General features: G+C 36.1%; 2 protein-coding genes across 2 annotated transcripts; one reads left to right on the top strand and one right to left on the bottom strand.

Annotated features, from left to right (window-relative positions):
* Window positions 1-17: 17 nt before the first annotated feature.
* On the bottom strand, window positions 18-7,070 carry LOC116286684 (synaptotagmin-7). The gene is made up of 6 exons (XM_031693249.2): window positions 6,737-7,070; window positions 3,838-3,917; window positions 2,553-3,508; window positions 1,438-1,770; window positions 1,026-1,137; window positions 18-884 (listed from the first exon to the last, which is right to left on the bottom strand). The coding sequence occupies exons 2-6, from the start codon at window positions 3,857-3,859 to the stop codon at window positions 577-579; spliced, it is 1,731 nt and encodes a 576-aa protein (XP_031549109.2). The 5' UTR covers window positions 3,860-3,917; window positions 6,737-7,070; the 3' UTR covers window positions 18-576.
* LOC116286686 (structure-specific endonuclease subunit MUS81) lies at window positions 6,889-24,170 on the top strand. The gene is made up of 20 exons (XM_031693253.2): window positions 6,889-6,922; window positions 8,251-8,369; window positions 8,480-8,539; window positions 8,639-8,711; window positions 9,277-9,372; window positions 10,186-10,241; window positions 11,068-11,154; window positions 12,166-12,246; window positions 12,381-12,677; window positions 13,014-13,075; window positions 14,149-14,201; window positions 14,872-14,970; window positions 15,875-15,955; window positions 16,899-17,011; window positions 17,491-17,607; window positions 18,004-18,099; window positions 18,251-18,385; window positions 19,368-19,471; window positions 20,512-20,595; window positions 20,707-24,170. Exons 1-20 carry the CDS (start codon window positions 6,889-6,891, stop codon window positions 20,771-20,773), a joined length of 1,914 nt encoding a protein of 637 aa, XP_031549113.2. The 3' UTR covers window positions 20,774-24,170.
* The last annotated feature ends 404 nt before the right edge of the window (window positions 24,171-24,574 follow it).

The raw sequence follows: 24,574 nt of genomic DNA, 5'->3' as shown, positions 1-24,574 counted from the left end.
ATAGAGTAAACAAATCATTCAAGTAGAACAACTTTATTGCTTACTTGACGTTTTTCTCGACATATCTTTTCTGTTATTTCCTTTTCGTATGATTTTTCAATCACAATTTGTTGCTATTAATGGAGGAAGATCTAGATATGTATTTATCTTTGATTTCTTTCTTTAAAAAGTCAAGTATATCATCGATCTAGCCCCAACCGTAGTTTAACGATTTTCTTACCCCCAATAGTAAAAGTACCACCAAAAATAAAAGTAATAATAGTAATCAAAAATAATATCTGAAAAATAAGATAATTCACCATTTTGCTCTCAAAACTATTTTTTGATAAGTTCAATTCTGTTCATTCCGTTTTTCTTTTCAGTCTTATTTTCTAATATTGCCGAATAAATATCTCTTTTCTCCTTTAAAGATAATTCCATCTCAATCAATGCGTTTGTATGGATTTAACACACCATAACTGACACCAGACGAATTGGTGATATTTGCTGAATGTTTTCTAAATCACCAAAGTGATTCTGAGAATTGGAATCAGTAGTATCGTTGTGCCGGTATTAACGCGCTTCACTATTTCAGTTTTATTCGTGTATCATGTGCCATTGTTCTATAGGACAATGGGGATTTGCAATGACTTGAGACCAGTGTCCAAACTCTGGTCCATCTGAAGATGCACTTAGAACTACCTGACCAATTCTCTCATGACACCCACTAGAGTCCTGTATCATAATAGTGAACGTCATTGTCATCATATCAAGAATAGCATCCGCCGCAAGATCAAACGTAAAAGTCTGAGCAAACTTTGGATTCACTGTTTTCTTTTTGACACGCGTTTTCTTTTTTGCGACTCTAGAGCGGGAAGAGAATAGTTCTATTTTTACATAAGGATCTGAAAAAGAATCAAAACCGTCACAGCTGATTGGTGAATTTCACATAAATAAAGATGATGATAGTAGTTTAGTGCTGGTGGTTGAGGGGGTAAGGATGTAATGATAATTATAAACAGTTGTGAGTTTTTGATCAACCTTACCTCCGATATTTAAGCTACTGATTTTTGGTAAATTGCGAGCTTGCAGTACGGTTACAGACAAGCGACTCGATAGTGGCTGGTGACAAACTGAGATGTGGAGCTCACCTAGCACCTGTGTAATATGCAATCAAACAGGCAATCAATCAATCGAGCAATCAATCAACCAATCAATCAATCAACCAATCCATCCATCAATCGATCAATCAACCAATCAATCGATCGAGCAATCAACCAATCAATCAATCGATCGATCGAGCAATCAACCAATCAATCGATCGATCGAGCAATCAACCAATCAATCGATGGATCGTTTGATTGATTGATTGATTGATTGATTGATTGATTGATTGATATTAGCTAATTTTTACGTAGTTTGAAAAAACTATCTATCCTTAGCATAGAAAATACTCACATTTTGAAAGTGATATGGTTTGATATCCCGCCATATTTGTGTTTCATCGCATGACAAATCGAGGTTGTACAGAGGAACCATCACTTCACCGATGACAACGTTTCTAGAAATAACTTCGTTGTGAATTGCAAGTATTTGTAAAGTAAGTTGCTGAACTTCCATCAACGTTAACCCGCTTATAATAAACAGCTCGTTAAACGTTGGATTCAGGTTGTTTTGAATGACATTAGTTCTGTGGTTGTGTCGTCTTGAGGGCAGAGCATATACTCGCACGTAAGGGGAAGAGGTATTGCGGCGAAGGTCTTTAGCTGGGAGATCACGAGCTTGAATTATCTAAAATAAAATAAGATCACTATCAGAGGATCAGTATTACATAGAGTCATATCTATTTATTTTGTAAATCTTTACATACTTTACTATTTTATCCGACGTCCCCAGCCGCGACTTGAAGCTTCATTATAAACTGATTATAAACTGGAAGGGGGGATGAATCCTTAATGCTTTATTACTTTAAGAGTATGGAAATAGCTGTTTTAATTTTTTAATCATATAGATAAAAAATTCATTGTAATTTTCGAAGATTTTTTTTTACAATTTTCTGAGCGCGTGCGGATGGCGTCAGGAACCGTACTCTGTTCACTAACAGCGACCTTAAGTTTTGTAAAATTAAATTTTTATTTGGGGTTCTGCTTATTGGAGAATTCATTCAAAACATTGTTAGTAAAGTCAACTCATCCACACGAAAGACAGGCTTTGAGAGCGCGAAACCCTAGAATGAAGTTATATATACTTCCGGTTGACGTAGCTGTGGCAGATCTTGGAAATCTTAAGTTCGCCAATAAAGCGCAGTTCTCAATCAATCAGAGCGCGTGTACTATAAGTTAGCTGTATAATGAATACATAGCACCCGCGCGTCTTCTATTTCGAGGCCTTTCCCACAGAAGGGAGGGGAGGGGGCAATGAGTACCATTTTACCGTCAATGCACACGCGTACACGTTTTATGTGTAGACTTTCCCGCCATTCCCACAGGAAGCCCGCATGAATAAATGAAATTTCAAATATATGTACAGGAAACAAAAGTTTTGCTCTTAAAATGTTTTTATATCAAACTAACCTTGACAAATAAATCGCAGGTGGTTTGCTTGTATTGCAACGAGAGGTTGATTTTTCCAAGATATGATTTTCCCGGCTGACTTCCCTTACCCTTGGAACCTCTTCGTGATCGAATCACTTGTGATGAAATGTTAACAGGTATTTTATTGTATGGTTCGGATTTACTGTTTTCATGTTGAATGGAATGTGAGCTACTTCGTGATCGACTAGCAAGTCCCCGATCTGTGCTACCACGCCTTTCATTTGCGGCTTGAGAAATACTTTCTAAACTCTTGGAAGACATGTCTCTGGACTTCCTTGAAGATCCTAATTGAGAATCCGAATGGCTTTGCGTTACATGTTCAACGTCGGCAGAGTATGAGGTGCTTTCTAATCGAGCGTTCAAGTCATCTTTTGACAGCGATTCGGCGCGTGTAATAGTAATGAGAGGTTTCACGGGTATTGGACGGACGAATTCAAAGGACTTGCTGTCACAAGCCGAAGTTCGAGGCGACTTTGGACTAATTCCTTTATTAGGTGTGTGTTCGTAAGTGCTCTCGGAGCTCTCTCCGCTAGAAGTGCTAGGCTGTAGCAAGGACGACCTACGAGCTGTTGGTACTTGAAGGCTACCTAACCCTCCTGGCCAGTCTCTATCAACCGTTCCATTGATGTCATCAGGTGCTGTCCTATATGGCTCAGAACCCTCACTAAAGAATGTTTTATCATCTACCGGTGAAGTTTGTGTGGATGTTGTCTCGCTACTATTTTTTGAGGAGTTTTGAACAAATCTCTGTACGAATCGAGGTACGTATGCTGGGATGAAAAGATCGTGAGAACGTGAACGTACGTCTCTCCTCCAAAGTCGTGGTTCTTCTAGATGTTCGCCTTTTTGTTTTCGTTTGCAGCAACAATAGGTTACGTATATAAACACAAGGAGAACAACTGGTATTCCTGTTGCCAAGCCAGCTACCAAAGCAACTGAAAATATCGATAACAAATCTTTTTATATACCCAAAAACCTGTTTTATAACATGAACTATAACTGGAACACTGTATAAATGCAGTAGTAATATATGCATTGCATTTGCACGTAACGTCACCGTGACAGTGTTGGATGTATTTATCAAAATATTTCACCAACATGGCTACAAGATCTTACACAAGTAAACTAAACAAGTATAAACACATCCGATGTTCGAATTCCTTTACATGTGTTGTAGGAGCACAGTGCTTACAGCACATCGTGGACGCAAATGCCTATATATGGCTTCAGAGATAAAATGACATCCTTAATGTTAACGACTTACCTGAATGTTTCATGCTGTACATGCTACAGGGAATATACCACTGTATGATGGTTGGCAATACGTCTGTTAAAGAAGCACGCCTGCAATACAAAACACATGATTGCTTGAGAGCCGATTCATTATAAACCAGCAACATATTTATTCATAACAGAGCATAAGGCACAGTTACATACTGTAAGTAACGCTATCATGAACATATATAATTTTGATAAACGTTTGTTTTGTCTTCAGTGATAAATTGAACTGCGTCTGCCATAAGGTAAATAATGTTGTTATGTGGCTGAACTTATTATGTGTGGACAGAGTTACTCTGGTGTGAATAAACCAAATGAGATAATGTAATCAACCGAGAAGATAGAAAGTTCGTTGATTGAAACACAAATGAATGTGCTAAAACGTAGTAGGCTGGCCGAGGATAATGAATTAAGCCAAAAAAAAATATTATGAATCATGTCGAATACAGCTGCATACAATTGTTTCAGCTTTTTTCAAATAGCAGCAACGACCAGTAATATCAACAGTGTGTAAGCTCGTTTTATCCTGATGGATTTCTGCCATTTCTACCTTATTACACCTATTGACACACTTGTCAGGTTATGGATTTCCCACTGGTGATTCTAGCTTTTGCGTGTCCTGCCTCAGATATATACATGTACAAATATACACGTACAAAGCCTGCACCTTCGTCCACAGTCATATTCTTGGTGCAGCAGTGTTTAGATGAAATGATTTAGATTTCATAAAATTGGTTTTAGTTTATAACAAACTTCAAAATGAAGCCGAGAAAACAATCGAAGTGGAGGCAGTTGTCAGGCTATATGAACAGCGCTGATATGCAACGTTCATTTGTTTAGAAGTGACAGCTGGGTTTATTCCAAGTTTCTACGTCTTGCTGTTCTCAAACCGAACTATTTAACTATTGAAGACAAATAGTGTATACAACAATCACTTTTTAATTCAGTATTAACGTCGGGTTCGATAATAAAATCGTTTTATTGTGTTTCTTTTATCCAATCATAAAATTCATTGTAAAAGATAAATAAATGTACGTTTTCTTTGTTCTAGTTTCTGTAGCGATGTGTTCCATCTAAGGTAAATCTTGTTTCCTAGTGACGGAGACTCAGTACAATTCATATTCTCACCGAACATTACATATATATCAAACGCTTTGATCGGATCGATCGATCGATCAATTGATGAGAAAATCTGTACATCTGATACAGCTGTCCTTATAAGAATACTGATCCCCGCTCTGTCTTTCTAAACCACAGCAAACAAATTCATTTTTTATAAGAAAGCTATTATTCAATTCAAATCTGGTGTCGATCTTTTGACTTTTAACTAACATCGATATCAGCACTGAACATGTGATCATGGCATTTCATTTCCCTATTGATGGGTGGTTTTATTATTGTCCATGTTCTTGTCTCTACAGTACGGTCTGGGCTTCTTACAATAGCATTACAAACATAATTGAATTTTTACATTCTTACGGATTGATTTTTAAATTCCCCATTTTTCTTGTGCTAATTCTAAGAACTGGACTTTTCCATCTAAAAACTCAAGTCACGAGAGCTTATTCCTAGCTAGGTATCGTCCATTAACAGATTTAATACCTGTCTGTGTAGAAGACAATATCATTTGATTCTGAAATTTCTTGGGGTGAGACGTATGTAAAATAAGGAGAAATTTGAAGAGGCGCGCGTGGAGACACAATCTTTGCGGTCTTGAGTGAGGGCTAGATTGACGAACGAGTTTAGACATCTAGATCAACAGCTAATTTGGAGAGAAAAATTCATTTTTCTTGACAGTAATGATTGAGTGAAAAAATAACCTCCCACACAAGGCAACAACTGAGAATAGGTAGAACAGCTGACAAGAATGTCCTCCGGCCCTATGAAACCAGTCAAGGCCTCAAAAAAACACGTTTTCCCCCTCTTCCTTAAGACCTAGCTAGAATATTTATTTGGTCTAAGAGGGACTGTATAAGAATATGAACGCATATTTTCGCAGCGTTAAGAACAATTTCGTCGAGATACAGTACATTGGATAAATAATATATAGCCAGGCTTTTGTGATCAAGAACTTCGCCACTGTTTGATACGGTAACATCGTTGTACACAGCACATGCGATGCTGGGAACTTCACTTCAATGAAGCTTGATTTTTCGATTCGTAGTATTGATATTTTCTCGACCACCCCAAACAATTATACGGTAGAACTGCTGATGTAGGAATTAACCATCCCAAATAAATAAAAAGACCATAGCTTTTACTCTCGGGTTTCTGTTTGCCAAGATATAATTTCTTTCTATTTATTTCTCTGATGCATATTCCGGCATAAGAGAAAAAAGCCACAACGAAAGGAGTATATACAAACTTTGTAGCGTTTTTCAATCCAATCTATTTTCAGCTAGTACGTGAGCCTGATTTACTAGTTTAAGTTGTTCCTAATGAAAGACTGCGAAAACAAAACTGACAAACTGAAAAACACGAAACACATCAAACGAATGGAAACAAATGCTTCTTTGTATTTTATGGTAAAATGATTGATTTCTAGCTTGCCGCCTACCGGCAGTTTCTTGATTAAGGATTCATAGCCTCTATTTACGTGAAACATTTCGCGGATCGCAAAGAAACATAGTCCTTAGTGTATTTGACAGATAGTATACGGTGTTTTAAGCCGAAAAACGCTAACACTAAAACATGTATTCACAATAATATACATCACGTACACATCAATAGCCGGCATGATGGCATTAAACCATCCACCACTGATTATTTAGATCATTCATTCATTTTCTTTATAAAACTAACATAGTTTGAGAAAATTAAGTCTAGAATCATACTGGCTATCGAAACAAGAACAAAGTATTTCTTATTTCAATAAAATATCTTACCTGTAGGGAAAAATACGCCCAAAAAATATTTACCAAAAACACCATTTTCCTCGATCGTCGACTTTTACCCGTTTTCCTTCGCCTTCAAAAAACATCGCGCTTCACAACATAATAAACTCTCGAAAGCATACACAATTCATTCTCCATTCATTATGGTTTTGCTTCTTTTGACAGATTTAGCGCTAGGTAGGTTCGTGTCAGTGATTTTCGGGACTTTAGGGAAGAGACTTGATACAAACAAGGTCTAGAAAATGGATGGTAAACGAAAAAGATAGGCAAGAGTATCGGGGAAAGGTAGAATCCTTTCAGATCGTTCAACAAACAGCCGCATCCGTTCTTGCCTTCCGGAATAAATCTACTTATCGAATGCATAATGATGACAACGGGCCAATGGAAATCGAGAATATAATAGCAAATCCAAAAATTATTCACATTTGAAAGCCGGGGTTTCAACAGCGTGAATCGACTGACAAAACAGATGAGAGTAAAATTATAAAGTAAGTCCTTTCAAAGCTAAATAAATATTGTGGTTCTCTTAGCGATGAACCATTGTACGATATACGGCGAGCAATGTTTCGTAGCTGTTCTTAGAACACACAAACGCACACACATACTAAAGAAAATAAAAATGAAAAACAAGAAAGGAATGAATGAATGAATGAACGAAAAAAAGTAAACGAATAAAGAGAATATAGGATGATGATTTCTAAGTGAGACACACACTGAGGGAGAGAATGACAGTTTTACAATAACTTTTTACAATTTTCTCGCGCGCTGATTGGCTATTTTTATCATCAATAAGAGGACAGACAGACAGTCAGGTAAGATGCCATCAACTGACGAGCGCGCGCTCTTTCCGTAGGTTCTGTTGATCACTAAAAACTCGAAGTTTTTTTTGTCGTCTTTGTTCTTTTTAGTTATCTTTTTCGTTATGTGTCTGTCCTCTTATTGACGATAGATTTAGTCATCACATTGTCAAGACTCTAGCTCGGTTTCGCCTGGTGGATGCACACTACTTTGACAATGTGATGACAAATTCTATTCATAGTATTTTTCACTGCAATCTAAATAATCACTCGGTACGCTTTATATTTTTGAGTGGTGGCAGTGGAAAAAAAAAAAAAAAAAAATTCATAACAAGCCGTTGAAATGTCGTAGTTCCGTCGCAGAATATCGAAAACCGTATTAAAAAGTTGGAGAGAATTGGTATAGTTTACAAAGCACTGCAACAAGATAGAAGTTTTAAATAGGAATAAAACCGAAAAACGTAACCCCTTTGTACAATGTGGACAGTTTGACTGCTAAAATAATATTAATTCTTGCTTTAGTGGTAAATTTGCGTCAGAGTTTCTCAGTTTGACTGCTGAAATAATGGTAATTTCTTACTTTAGTGGTAAATTTGCGTCAGAGTTTCTTATACGCCTACGTATTTTTAAAACCCATAAAAGGCTTTGTAGTTGACAGCTTTTCTTATTTAGAACACGTGGTCAATGTTTATTATAATTTATACTTAGACAAGAGTCCGCGAATTAGAGTCCAGCGGATATATCTGTATTACTCGGACAAGGAAACTGGGTTTCTTTATTTTCTTGACAAGACTCAATGGACAAGACCAGAAGAGGTTATCTGCAAGGTAGCTGGTGTTCATGAATGGATAGATAAATAAATAAGATTAATTCTGCAATGGGCAAAAGAACAAAGAAACGAAGCTGCCCAAATCCTCTGTTTTTGAAATTTCTCCAGGAATGGCGAGACGAAGCGCGAGAGAAGGGACGAACCAATCTTCAGCATGCATACCACAAGGTGAGATCCTACCCAAGAAATCACTGGAAACCGCGGGAAACTAGTCAGCTATAAAGCTGAATATTAATTTTTTTATACTTTTGTGTTGATAATTTTCAGGCATTTTCATCTATTCAGAAGTATCCTTTGCCTCTACGAAATGGACAAGAGGCAATGATTCTTGAGGGCATAGGTAGGTACATGCAACTTCTGATTAGTTTAAACCAAACGTTGTGTACTATAGTATTTAAAATGCCATAAAATTGTATTAGTGCTGCATGGGGTTACACCTATTTGTACATTTTACATTTGGGCTTGCAACTGTAGGGTCACTGGGCAGATCCAGTGGGGTGATAAGGGGAGTTACAGCTGCACTAGTCCTTTCCCCTTCTTTTGAGCAAATGGAATTTTTTTAAATATGTAACTGAAAAACTGAAAACACATATATAACTAAACTTTTACTCAGTTTGCTTGAAGCACTCAAATTTAATTTCTGTCAATTTGAGATGCCATTGCATAATTTTCCCTCCTATATTATGGCCTTCCTGTGATATATTGGCATGAGGTACCCTGTACAACAGTCAGCCCCTTTTAAAAATCCTTGATCTGCTTCTGAGAGGGTTTATAACTGTAAGGGTATTTGTGTTACCTTTAGCAGACGGAGAGGGTCAGAAGGAGGAAAGTTTACATAACTTATCTGAGTTGGGGAGGGCTTATGAACAGGATTTTATGGTAACCTTTTACCATCATAATTTTAGGACCAAATATAGCAAAAAAGCTTGATGAAGCTTTGGCATCATATCAAGAAAATAGTGGTTTAGAAGTCTATGAAGTACTTAGTGTACAAACAACAGGTAAGTTAAAATAATAAATAGTTGCAATACTTTGAAAAAATATAAAAATATGACATTCTGACATATCTTTTTAGATACCTTTTTTTAGTAATTGTTTTTGCTGAAATAAAATTATATGAAATTATAAATGTATATATAATGTATATATTATAACTATATAATTATATCTTTTTGAATTGTTTTGCTTCTTCTACGTAAAGATAGAAAAAATTATTGATAAAAATTATTAGTAAAAATCTCAAGCTTTTGGGTCAATGAACCATCTTCAGGGGAGTGACACATGTATAACTACAAGCTTGCAAGACAATAAATGCATAATTATGGGAGCATGCATGTGTATCAAATTTACAAAACAGCATGTACCTGTGTGTGTGTGCAAAAAAACCCATAGCGCATGATACTCTTGACAGTGGCTCACTCAATGGATTTGACTGAAACCATTTGACTAATAGGAGAAAGGATGACAGTATTGTTCACTGGACTCTAAACTTCTTGTAAAAGTTTTTACCACAAGCATGGGATATATAGTCACTCCACACTCACAACCATACATTTCATCAATTCTTAACTCAGATGTTGGATTGTGCAGAGGAAGGAAGACTGGTGTAAGGATAAGGAAGAAAACAACAAACAAACTCTATTCAAATGTAGTTCCCACAGGATTCAAACCATTGATCCCACCCATAGGACTTACTGAGTAATAAATGGCCAACATTTTACTGCTACTGTATGTCTTCCTTGCCATCCTTGCATATGATGTCTTACCATAGGCTGGGATATAAAATGTACTAATTCTGTCATCATTATATCTAGTAGCTGATCCCCCACAAGAAACTGAAAAACCAGTGAAAGACAATCAAACTAAAAAGGTATCTCTCATAATCCTAAAACATTTTGCAGTTTTATGAAATAAATATCATATCTATATTGAGATGCATGCATACCTGTATATGTGTTAAACTTTTAGATACAGTATTACAGTTTGAGAAAGACACAAACATTAAATGCAAAATCCATCCCTTGAGTTCAAGTCTTTGCCAGATCTGGAAAGTTTCAATAAAATTATAATGTATATAGTCATGTTTATCACACACAATGTTGGAACATTTTTACTAATAATTTTTTTCTCATACTATAAATTATGATAGCAGTAAATTGAATTTACTTTACAGTGCGACTACTCCAACCAAAGCCACCTTGACAAATTTTCCACAAATTATCCAATAGTGTTTGAGTATATAGACAATAGATAAGCGGCAAATAAATTTGAATTTAAATATTCTTCCGTTGTTCCGGTTGGTAAAGCTAAATGATGAAGAAGAGCTTGTAATATATTTTCTTTGCAAATTAGTGATTTGTGTCACCAAAGATATAGAAAAATAGTAATGTACGACTTCAAATACGACAGGAAAGCAAATTAGAGACCGTATGAAACACAGTGTTTATGATTACAGTTTGTTTCTTCCAGACAAAGATATTATCAGGCTGGCACTGTTAGATCTTATCACTATGCACCTTTATATTCAACAACAAAGGTGCCGGCAGTCTTCTAAGCCGTGTAAACCCATGGATATTTGTCTGATTTGTAGCAATTCTATTGTTCAGATTCCTACTTTTGATTGCCTAATTTGTGGAAAATTTGTCGAGGTAGCTTTGGTTGGAGTAGTTGCACTGTAATTTCTTTTTCTTTTTCAGAAAGTGCAAAAAAAGCCAACAGAATATGCTCCAGGTTATAGAACAGGAGCTTATGCCCTTCTGCTTACACTACATAAACATCATCAGGTTTGTATTGCAGTTTGGCTGCCTTTTACATGTAACACATCACTGTCAGTGCTACAAAGTATTACTGTAAAATGAAATATAAAGATAAAAGGAGATCCAATTTTAGATAAGTTCAGTTAATTATGTGATCCTCTGAAATATCATCGTATACAAACACAAGCCTTCAGGTCACAAACACAAACAAAAATACCGCATGACAGAAAATCCAGCTACACAGAACCCATTAAAGCAATTATGAATATATGTCAGTATTCAAGCTTCAGTTTTCATAATTCCTTGCTGTGTAACTAGTATATGGACTGCTAACATGTTTGTTGATGGTGGTTATACAGTTACTAATGTATAATGTAGTGTAATAGAGGCTTTCTATTCCCAGGGGGGTACTCCCTTTGTTCAGGTGGTAGGGGTGATCGGCGCTCCTTTTAGGGTTGAAAATGTTCCCTGTGTGGACCTTTTAGGGGTTCCAACTCAAAAGTAAATTACGTAACATAACCCTGTACCTTTTTGGGTCATTTATTATGCGTGTTATCCATGCTATGCTGCTATTTACTTTACAATGATGCACTAAATACTTCTTTAAAATGATCATCGTTATAATCTTATACTCTGTCCTGTCATTCGTTAAACTGGCGTTGATAGCTGGAGTTAATAGTAAATTACTGAAATAAAGCTGTACCTTTTAGGGTTAGAAATCAGGTTGGTTTTAAGAGCCTTTTTAATTTATGTGTACCTTTTAGGGGCCATTTTAAAAATTGACCGCCGATCACCCCTACCACCTGAACAAAGGGAGTACCCCCCTGGGTTTCTATTAATACATGATGTCAGACATGACAGGAGGCAGGAACAATAATAATTGTATCTGGTCTAATCTGATTTACCTTAAGGAATTCAGTTTCCCAGTAAGAATTAAAGACTCCTTGTTGTGCCTCCTGTCATGGCTGCCATAAGTTGACGGTGCAAACCTCTATACCGCTTTAAAGTTAGTGCATTTTTTGATATTTTTTCATTCAGAATGCAGATTACCCTGGATTCATGTCAAAGGATGAACTCCAAAAGAAAGCTCAGTTACTGAGTGACAAGTCTTTTACTTTAGTAAGTTGAAAATAAGGGATATAAGGCCGATATAAGGTAGTTGGGGAATGGATTTTTAAAGATACAGTATTTACAGTGTAGCTAGAAGTTAAAGGGAAGAAACTTAAATCTTGAATATCTTTTTTTTTTGATAGCCAGACCCTGGATGCCGTTATACCGCTTGGTCATCCATGTCCACACTTATCAAGAAGGGCTTAGTCATCAAGACTAGTAATCCTGCTAAATATTCTCTCACACCTGATGGTTCCAACATGGCAGAAAAAATCACTGTAGCGTCTGCTACTAATGGTCCTATTTCATCACATAGTCAAGTACCTTTTGTAATAGCGCCAGGCCATCCATGCCCCACAGAAAACAAAGAAACGCAGAGTGACTGTGATAGTGATGACCATGTTGATTGGATTGCGGGCAAAAACCCCACTGTTTTAAAGGTAAAATCCATACAGTAAGAAAAGGTAACAGTAATTTTCATTAAACTTAAATACATAGCACTTGTATTAAACATTATTGCAGGCCCACCCAACATTGGTTGGTGGTGTCAAAATACCTGAAAATAAGCAAATTCATAAGTTTTTTGACACATGATACTATAATTAATAAGATAAGTGCAAATGCAGTGAATGTTGTAAAAATTTGGGATACATTTGATGGGTGAAAATAAAGTACAACCCTACCAGTAATATCAAAAAACTGTAAAATACTAGTGGTGAAATGAATCCTGCATTTCACACTACCCCTGACCTTATTTTCTAAAATTGTATTTTCAGAAACCAGTGACAACAGTTGGTTGTGTAAATGTCAGTCCTGTCAGAGAAGAAGAAGTTCAAAGGTACATGTTCAAACATGTTTATTAGAATAAGAATGTACATTCATTGTCTTTAGGATATCCAGGATTTTTTTCTTTGATCCTTTTAGGGGTTTTACTATACATTTTTTTAAAGTACAGTATCTGTGAATGAAGGAGTGGATTGCATTAGTGAAATTAAAAATATGATTCCAAGATTCCAAGAGGGGTTTGGGGTGTAAGAAGAATCCATGGTTCAGATTCCTCTTAGTTACTGTTGCTATGTCCCACAAGCTTAAAAAATTATCTACGATATCTAAGAATTTAAAACTTTGATAGCCAAAAATTGATTATAAATTGTTTGCTGTCCTGCAAAAATAATAGGAAATTGCTTAGTAATCCATGTAGTACTCTTTAAAGCAGATACTGTGTAGTTGTTTGTGGGACAAGATTTTAATTACACTGGGAAAACTGCTGCAACATTGATTGGTTCACTATTGTCTGAGTTGGAGTGACAATAAGTGATGAAATTAATATTATTATTATTGGAACCAAGAATAACTCGCCTCTCGCTATGCATCATATTATAGACCAAATAGACCTTAAAGTGCCTATGACACCTAATTCAATATTTTCAGCATTGATTCTAAGTCAAGTGAAAAGTTGAATTGTAAATTATTTTTATATGATTCGAGTGATGCATGCATAGTAGGTGTCATAGGTACTTTAACATTAATGACATTCCATACCTAAACTACCACAATCCTTTTCAAAATATGTTTTCATATTCAAATATTAATACTCCTTTGAGATTCAAAGAAGAAAGTAAAAATTAGCATGACGAAAAAAGCTACTGAGAGGGATTCTGGAAGTGTAGGTATAAACGTCATCATGCTTGAGCTCTATTCGTCTTGTTGCAATGTCACGTGCCATACCCTAGAGAATAAGATTCCTTGTTTGAGTTGTATCTATACTCATGTGTCTTCTGATGCTCAACTATTAAACAAAGAGATTATACTCTAGGGAATGACACGTGGTCTAAAATGGGAAAACTGCACCAAGATTAATTAGCGTGTATTAATTGGCGTGTTATTTAATTTCTTTTCCTTTTTTCTCAGTTATGAAAAAAGAAATGAGATGGAATTTACACCTGAGTTTATACTGAGGCCAGGTAGACATGACTCTATTAATATGTGTACACTTGCATTTAATCTTATGGCTGAGTGTCAAATGCATCATAATGGTGGATGTAGGCTGGTTTCTTGAGTAGAGGAGGGATGAGAGGGACAGATAGAAAGCCAGTATATAACTACCTCATTGAATATTTCATTACTTTTTCTTGTTATTTTCAAATCATGTCATGAGGTGGCTAACTAGCTATCAGTCAACTATTGAATGAGTATATGGGGCATCATTAATCGCAAAAATTGAAGAATGGACCTTTTCACATTTCAAAATCTGAAAATAGATAAAGTTCCAAAAATCCTGCCCGATCTCTTTCTGATGGGATCACATCCATGCATATTAATGTTTTCCCCCCAAGCCGTTATCTTTTAAGAAAGAAAAAATGCTAAGGGGAATTATGGTTAGAAAGCCCTCTAAGGGCGTATACAAACCTTGAACTACACATCAGCCCTACCAAGAGAATAAGTTCATATTCTTTTGGCCAAATATAATGTCTTGAAAGAAGACCACCTTATTATCAGTTGTTTCCAAAAGTTCGAAGTTTGACGGTCCTGAGCCTTACTTAGTCTTCTTGGTTTGGCTTGCCCTGACTGAAAAAGTCCTCATTTACCGTCCAAAAAGTTTTTACTAGTAGAAATTTGATCTAATTATGATAGGCACCTTCGATATTGTTTTGTGTGTGGACTTCATCGAAACCACTGGTGGATCCAGTAAGTCCAGGAAAGACGCTCTTGTGAAAGAATTACAATCTAATGGTAAGTAACTTCGTCATCGTGAAATACTAATTGCGTGTGTGGAAGGTAAACTGTCGTTGAAATAAAATAATAATGGTACTAATGTGCAAATTAGGGTATTTATTTATTTCAATAAGTTATCAAGGAAAAAGGTCAACTAAGGCACGAAGAAGCAACCGATAAGAACTAGGGTACGCATAATACACGGGTGTGGATTTGTGATCTTTTGCTTCCGTGTTAGCATTTTCAGGATGTTTGTGGAGGTGCTATAGTAGTTAGGTAGGATGTAATAACCATAGACCTTTCCCAACACACAGTTGAACCTAATTTCCTTACCAGTAGCTTTTCTATTGGACTATTGAACCATTAGAGGCTCAAAGGTGCTTTTAATCTTTCGCGCGCTGATCAAAATACCATTAAAGTATCTAAAACGCTCACTTCATTTTTTCGCGCGCCCTCAGAATTTGAATTTTTATTTGAAAAATAAAACAGTAATTTTCGTTGGTTTGATATTTGAAAAGGATATATAAAGCGTCCTTTTTAGATACGCTCTGATCTAATCACCTGGGATGGCGAAAGAACACTCGAGAAGCTGTGTCTTGGGAAAGGCCTACAGGCTTACCTCTCTCTGATGCAGACACATTTTTGACACTTGCTCACATGAACCTTTATTGAACTAAGGGTATACTTGTTCAAGGGCGGATCCAGGGTTTTTTTGAGGGGGGGGGGGGGGGGGGGGTCTCAGGGGTAAATTTTGTGGGCAAAGGAATCCCAGTCGCATTTTTACCACAGGAAGCCCATTTGACCTCAGGAATGACTGGGGGGTCGCGACCCCCCCAACCCTCCCCCTGGATCCGCCCTTGCTTGTTAAACAGTAACTGGATCCTTATTGTATAATTAATTGTTATCGTTCATTTTATTTCAGGAGTAGATTTTGATATCCGTAAGTTACAAGTTGGAGATTTCTTGTGGATCGCTCGTGAGAAAACACGCCATTCAGTACCAGGTAAAATGACATACATAAATTTGCACTTTCGTTTACGCACTTTTAACACTTTATCTATTTCAGTAATTGAGTCGTTACTTCGAAACGTTGTACTAAACTAATGTTATTCTTGATCTTGAATGGATCAACACACCTTATTACATGACATGTTTATCAGTTCGCGATTTCGGAGGTCGGCCGCATAATTTGCGACACTTTTAAATTTCACAATTCCATTCGATATTTATCGAATTTATTAGTACTTTCCAAATACACACAAATTCCTTAAAAGTAAGCATCACGCTACATTAAACAACTTCCGCCTTTTACTTGGCCGTTACTTGGCTTTGATTTGACTTGAGAATAGAATACTGCATGGTAAGCATGCATGGTACAGATGATTCAGGGTTGGTCTGATTCAATAGCTCTAGTGCTTTGTTTTTAGTAAAAGGCGTCTTTTATACCTGCTTCGTTATTTTCTCAATAATTCAAGGTCACTTTATTTGCACATTTTCACGATGTTTTTTGAAATCTAGAATATCGCGAAATTACTGTGCGACAAGAGAATATGAAGTAAGACTTAATATTCTCTTGTGTGCGACTACAACAACCAAGGCCACCTAGACAAATTTCATACAAATTAGCCAATCACGATCGAGTATTTAAACAATAGGATCTGTAGAAATTTTCACATTTTCCTCTTTAAAGTCATATATTTTAATTTATGCGAGTGTGTGTATGATACGGGAGTGAACAAAAAACAGTTTAAATTCCAAAATTCACTAATCCATCGGTTATGCAGCGGAAAAAATGTAATTTGTGAGTTTGGTTTTAAATTTGTTTGGGTGGCCTTGGTTGATGTAGTCGCTCTCTAAAGTGTGGCGAAAATTTCATGTAATACGGTACGTATTAAAAGCTGGAATATCATATTAACTTGATCTTCACGGTTTTGTTTTTATTTTAGGAGTTTCTGATGATTCTGAGCCCAAAGAGTTGGTGCTGGATTATATTATTGAGAGGAAAAGAATGGATGATCTGAACAGTAGTATTATTGACGGCCGATTCCGAGAACAGAAAGTAAATGAGATTTGAAAAAAACTTGGGAATTGTTTGAGAATTGAATGTTTTTTTCTTTAAGATAATAAAGTAATAGTATGGCCAGAATGTCACGGATTGAACCTTGAAATAATAGTCATGTAGCAAATACTTCCAAGGCGGGACAATCAGTCTCCATTAAGAGAAAGTACAGCCATTTTCACTTTGCTATTTCTATCAAGTCACTTCCGTGGCTTTATTTTTCTTGTCGATCGCGGATGCGTAGAAATACTCTTCTACTAGCATGGACGTGGTTTGTAATATTAACCCTTTGGTCCTAGTCCCCCAACCCCCAACCCCTTCCCTGATTGACTAACTGACAGCTGTCTCCTCAAAGGATGCTAGATCACCTCGTTATTTTTTTAACCGACAACTCAATAACTCATACTCATTATCCTTTGTTTATTTATTTATTTATTTATTTATTTATATAAATGTTAATTTTATTTGTGTAATTTCAGTTTCGACTTCGTAATTGTGGCCTTCGACACCCTATATACCTAGTAGAGGACTTCGGTTCAGCTCAACATCTTAGTCTTCCAGAAGCAACGCTTAAGCAAGCTATTGTCAACACACAGGTGTGTCTTATAATATTACCTTTCATGGGTGGATGTTCAAGTTAGTCGCAGTAGATCCCATTGATCAATGATGTTCCATAAATTATTATCTTATTTATAGTGTCCCTGTAATGTAATCCTTTCTCAAAATAAGTCATGCAAAATATGATAACTTTGCTTCATGTTATTTTCTACAAGTATTTTGTTCTTTTGCCCATGGAAACGATGGTTAAACACTGTATAGCCTTCGGTTGTATCAATCAAAGTTCAAGAACCAGGACAGAACCGGTTGTAATTTACCCCATGTCCTTCCATGGTTTACCTGACGACGAGAGAAAAATATCTTTCCAGCCATTCTTTTTTATATTTGTCCTATCTTATTTGTCCGGCTGAAGTTTGCTTTCTATTATATTTTAGGTAACCGACGGTTTTTTTGTCAAAAGGACACACGACATCAAAGAATCAGTTGCCTATCTGACTCTAATGACTCGATTCATACATAATTTCTATTCGGTAATGTATCAGTTGTTACTTTGCATTATTACGATTATGATAGCTCACCCCTTCTACTCTCCCAACTCAACCCCACCCACCATTTCCCTTCTCCACACACCCCATTAAGATTTATAAATAAATAACTTTTCTTGATCACTTTAATTTTAAGGGAAAAACTTTAATTGCATGTCCAAGAGATGAAGTTCAAAAGTCAAGCGATGGTTCGCATTTGATTAACAGCAAGGCAACTAGTGCTCATCTCCTGACTTTCCAGGAGTTTAGTAAAGAAACTTCAAAGAATAAGGTCAGTAAAAATAACTATAAAGGGCGCCGTTTTTGCGCCAACAGTAATGTTGGTCGGTACATAAAGAGTTCAAACTACAGGGAGCTCAATTTAGATAAACTTAAAAGGTATAGATATAATCGAGAATAAATCAACTTTAAGGCCCCGTCCACACGTATTCGGAAATTTTATGTATCCGCAATTTTTTTTCGCGGATACGAAAATGTTCGGGTCCACACGCAGCGTATTCGAATCGTTTTCGAATCGTTTTCACTGTCCACACGTATCCGCAAATTTCTTGATCCGCCCTGATGCACACTAGTGCCTAGTCCCTTTGACGGATAGTTTTTCTTATTGAGCATGCGCAAAATCGTGTTTACGTCAGTGTATTCGAAAATTTGCGGATACGTGTGGACGGGGCCTAAAAGTAGAAAATACACTGCCACATTTTCAACCCGACCGTGCCTTTGTTCTCCCAAGAGACCATGGTTTTCCTAATTAATTTTCTGGTAATTTTATTGGTATATCTACAGTAATACCGTTATTGTATACTGTCACTCTTTCATTTTTCAGCGACATATTGTGATATCGAATGTATGAAATATATATTTTATATATATTGTCATATACATATATCAAATGTATTTTACAAAATGCCAAAAACTTAGAGTCAGTCTTTCATATTTCGGGTTTTATCCACAAGAAAACAAAAACCAAGAATCCGTAGTTTGCTGCACACCCTTCAAGTTAAAGTACATGTGAACCCTCTCGCTATCAACAGATCGTAAACACTACCCCTGCGTTAACAAATCAAATGCCTCAAAAGAATAGACAAACATTTTGAGTCCATTAGATATTAGATTTACATTCTCTTCCTAATCGTTTCAAGTTCAGGGATTTGGACCAATAGAATGAAATTTATTGCAGCAATTGATTGAAGGCATGTATCTAATATATGCTGTTGATTGTGTATGACTATACTTATGGCTATATGTATTTAAAGGTTGTCACAGTCAGTGAAATGTTTGGCAAACAGCTGATGCAAATAAGTGGAGTGTCGGCAGAAAAGGCTGCTGCTGTGCTTGGCAGTTATCCTACCCCTAAATGGTATGTACCAGTTGTGAAGTAGTTGGGAAGAATGACTGGCAAAAATGAAATAAACTTATCATATGGCACCAGGTCACTGCTAATCCATTGTTTTAAGAGTAAATCCAACAGTCCAAGAAAAAAGCTTATTACAAGGGATATACAGTTATTTACTTCGATAACCGTTGTAACGCGACCCGCCGTTTCGAAACCATGTTTGGATTTTGGTCTTTTCTGAACCGCCAATCATCATTGGTTTATGTAAATGAGTCTACTAAGAAAGTGAAACTTTGGCAATTATTATAAACCTCGGCAATGAAGGGAGATTTTTGAACAGCATTACCCCACAAAAAAAAAAAAAAAAAAAGACTCAAGTCTTAGCACATATTTGTCGATTAAAATAAAATTCAAACTTTTATGTAAGCGTATTTCAAAAGCCGTCGAGATTCTAATCATCATTTAATTATAGATTCAGTAACCTTACGATCTTCACTAACTCTGCGCTTATTTACGATTAAACATAAGCGTATCAACGACTTTTAAAGAGAATTTTATTCGTCTTGTGCTTGACAATCAGTTTTGTTTAAAACTCGAGTGCAAAAAATGTACACCGCTTTTACTATAAGTCAAACTCATGCCATTTTTTATTTAAACTTTGTCAGAAGTTTCTTTTTTATGTACCCTTTTGATTCATCATGGGCTCAAATAATGGCGTCAACATTGTTGCGTGTGAGCGTGCGCAGTATCTTCATTTTTCTATGAGTAACCTTAACATTTTTTTATCCACTCCATACGGAAGCGTTGTCTGGACCCGGTACAGAATGAAATTACAAAATTCAGTAAGAGGAACGTTATGTTTATGTGGCCACCACCTCACCCCGTAATGAGTTCATCGCCACACCTTTAATGCATTCCTTATACTGACATTGAGATTTAGAAGATTGTTTTCTCTTATAAATTTCTTTCTCAAATTATCGAATAAAAAATGGCATGACTGACTATTGGTATCATAAGTTTGCTATTTCTATTGTCATCAGTACTAATCATCGTTGTTGTTCTAGTCTCTTGGAAGGTTATGACAGTCAACCGACAATAGAGCAAAAGGAAACGATGCTTTCTTGTTTAAAGTTTGGAAAACAACAAAGGTTTGTAATAACATGATTTGGATTCTAGGCTGCCACCTATTTATTTGCTAGTTAATAAAATACGTCTCTCGACTCATTCACACGTCTATTTTAATATTTTTTTTGTTCTAGAAATATTGGCCCGTCATTGAGTAAACTTATTTACCAGCTCTACTGTACTAGAAAAGCACTATCATAAGAACTGCTTGAGTCCGTAAAGGTACTGACTGTTATGGACATAAAGATCGATCCCAACCTTGTGTCTTCCGTCACGGCACACTTCTTAGGAAGTACAAATGAGCTGTAAACGTCCTTTGCTCACGCCTGTGAACAGTTACTTTTCTTCTAAGCGATGTTAAGGTTATTTTAAAACGCATCTAAAGCCTGAGACAACACTTTCAGTATCGATTCTATATGAAGTGAATATATATAGTTGAATGGTTGTGAAATTTCTTGATTTGAGTCTTCAAGTTATAAAGGTCTAAACGTTTGACTGTGACTTCATACTTGGCCTAATGGACTACTTGGACGGTACGGCGGTGGCCAACTTGCATCACAAGGAATAGGCCCTTTGCAGCTAAGCAGTCACGTGCTGATTAATTCACTGAGAGCAAATGAATGAACATTTTGATTCCCATGGGTGAAATTTCCTGGACTGCAAACAAACTTTCTACAACCTGTTTCGAGAGACCGTAATAAAACTGCATTTCGTAACACGCTGGATACACATGTTTTCATTCAGTTCTTTACAAGTAGCTAAAAAGAATCACCAATTTAATATAAAAACAAAAATTTTGCAGTCCAGTACAGACACGTGACCGTTAACTGCAAAGGGCCTATTATGGGGCGTCCAGTAGGACAAACAAAGCTTTGTTACAGTAATGACGTCGATTCATATTAACAGTTTCCAAATTAGTCGAGCAAGTCTTCATGAAATGCTAAAGAAACACTTTAGTATTTAGTATAAGTATTAGCAGTAGAAGTATAATTACGAACCCCCCCCAAACAAAAAACAAAAAAACAAAACAACAGAAAACAGTAGTAAGAATGCAAAGGCACTTGGGATAGCCCTGGATACAAGAGGAGTACAACGAAATCCCAAATTGTGCTCTGTAGAGTCCCTATTAAGTTGCTCGTTTTTTTGAGTATTATAAACAAAAAATCGCACAATCTTCTCGTACAATTTGGAATTTATAGATACTCGTGAAAAGGCTCGTCCAATTTTGAAAACTTTCAAAACATCACTCGTACCTAAAACTTCCAAATTGTACTCGAGATCGTGCGATTTCCTATACAAATCCCAAGAGAAAACAATGTGGTAATACATTTTATTTTCTCGTTTTAGTGAGCATGAGTAGATCATACTGGCGTTATTTTCATTTTTTTAATTTTATCCCACACGTAATATATAAAAAGCCAGGTGAAAATATGACCTTATGATCGCATTGGACTACTAATAACTTATTTAATCAACCCAGAGCTGGACCCACTTTTAACGATGCGTGCGCAACGAAGATGTAACTAGTAGCGGAAAGTCTTCTTTGTATTACGTGCACACGCGTTATTTCCTTTTATTTTTGAGATATAAATTAATCAGTTACTGAGAAAAGTGGGTCAGTTCTGGACTAGGATCTATTGATGTTCAATCCCGTTCTGGATTTGTTTATGGAAAAAAGTGGTCAACTTTTTTGAGTATATTTCTGTATGCACTTATTTCAATAAAGTTAGTCACCAAAAAACCTAGAAAGCTGAGATTACTGAGGATCTTGGGAATTTTTGAATATCAAACAAGTAAAGCTTTTGATACGATTTGCAGCTTTAGGATGCTCAGAAGAGGTGAGACTGTAACTGGTGAAAGATCTAAAATCCCTCAATAGTTATTAAAGCCGTTGAAACATGTAAAATATATCTACCCATAATCCTTGCAGGTCTCAGCTTTGTAGCTTTTCAGGTGACTAACTTTATTGAAATAAGTGTATATGTGGATGCTGAAACGTGTCGTACATCAAGTTTGAAATTAAGTCATAGTTAATGTGGCGGAATGGTTTGGGAAACTACTGTTTTAGGTTTTTGATGGACTTTATCTATTGATTGTATTTGCGGAAATATTTATCCGCTTAGTAACAAAATACTCGTACCTGGAAACAACAAGGCCATTATTTTCGGCTAGACTTGCCTTGGTTCATTGTGTACGTTCAGTGTCACGTGATTATTGTACGTTTCATCATCACTCGTCAAAAAAATAGTGCTTTTAAGTTGTGACTTATTTCCCGGTCCATTTGCTCACAAATACCATTGAAATAAACCAAAAGTTGTTTTCAATGATTTTGAAATTTCAAATTAAAATCTACAACTGAAGCGATTAAAAATTTGACAACATCCTGTCATGAAGAAAAGATAAGAAAAATCTTTATAAGAACTGCCGTCGTTTTGGACCCGGAATTTAGTCAAGGTTTTAAAAAAACTCTATAGCTTTGTTCTTGGGAGTTTCCAAACCATTTCGCTGTATTAATAATTATGATCTAATGAAATAAATAATTTAATATTTGAAAGCTTATTAAAGCAAAATTTATATCAAAGTGATAATTTTGTAAGTTGTGAAAGCTTATCGGGCAGAGGTGCTTGAAATAGCAATAAATACTTCTCTGAGCAACCATAGTAATGGAGCGGAATGGTTGGGAAACCTATTCTATGTTTTTGTTCGACTTTACCCATTGCCATATGACGTTGACGGGCGTGCACAGAGGAGTAAAATTTGCTCCGTTTGTTCATAGTATTTGGGAACCCTATATGATTAATACAAATTGTTTATTGAAAAGAAAATCGCCTTTACTTATCATCTAGTAACTTAACTGTGTCTGCGCGGAAATATTTATCCGCATAGTTCGTGGTCATCGAATAAAACTTTCAAACTTTTCACTTTCAAAATGTTCATACATGAAAATAAGAATGAAATGAGTATTTTTAGCCATACTTGCTTTGGTTCATTGTGCACGGTCAGTATCACGTTATGGTACGGTTCAACCTCAAACTCAAAACAATAGCCTTGTTCTATGGAGTTTCCAAACCACTCCGCTCCATTAACTATGGAGCGACGGATAAATCTTATGTATGGTATGCTGCTAACATACTGATGGAGCTTGCGCATACCTCTGGGCCCGGTTGTACGAAGGGTTAATAACGCTATCCGATGGATAATTCCTTATCTAGTGAATAAGTCCATGTTGTTATCCAATAAATTTATCCACTGGATAAGATTTATCCGTTGGATAGCACTACTCACGCTTCGTACAACCGCATACCATGCATAGAATTGCTTACTATCTACCGCGTGACTTTTTGGAGTTGACTTGGGGCAATTATTATGCAACTAGCGACTGTCAAGTCAAAACATGTCAAAATAAGTCCTTTAACAGAAATGATTTTATCTGACTATTTCTACGTCCTGAAACTAGCAATCAATCTAATTATAATTTACGTATAATTTTTCCGTGGATTATTATCTATAATAGTAGCATATCAGGAAGAAAAAACATCTAGCTAGGAAAATCACCGGCCACTGACAATATAGATAATAAAGAGAGTTTTTAAAATTACATACATAAACGTATATCTATACAACAATAAAGAAAGTGTAGAGGCTTTGCACCATCACGTGATGGCAGCCATGACAGAAGGCACAACGATAGAGTCTTTATAACCTAGATACAAAATAAACACCATAACAAGAAGAGTACATCGAAATTAGTAAATTTAATATCTGGAGTTTTAAGATTTTAGGATTTCATACCTGTCGTGTAGCAACCTCCCAAACATCTCAAAAATTACAAAGAAATGTATGGTTACTGGGTACGCTTGTCCCTAATAAACATACATTTCTTTGTCATTTTTGGTGTTTTTGATTGCTTATAATTTAGCTGTTACTTAGCCGATCGAAGGCAAACTGCAGAAACCTGTTAATTTTGATGTGCTCTCTCTTTCTCGTCATGGAAATAGTTTT

The sequence above is a fragment of the Actinia tenebrosa genome, unplaced genomic scaffold (assembly GCF_029948245.1).
Source record: "Actinia tenebrosa isolate PJP-AT-01 unplaced genomic scaffold, QUT_ActTen_1.0 PGA_scaffold8__29_contigs__length_14323225, whole genome shotgun sequence".
NCBI lineage: Eukaryota > Metazoa > Cnidaria > Anthozoa > Actiniaria > Actiniidae > Actinia > Actinia tenebrosa.
This window is presented reverse-complemented; position numbering and strand designations above follow the sequence as displayed.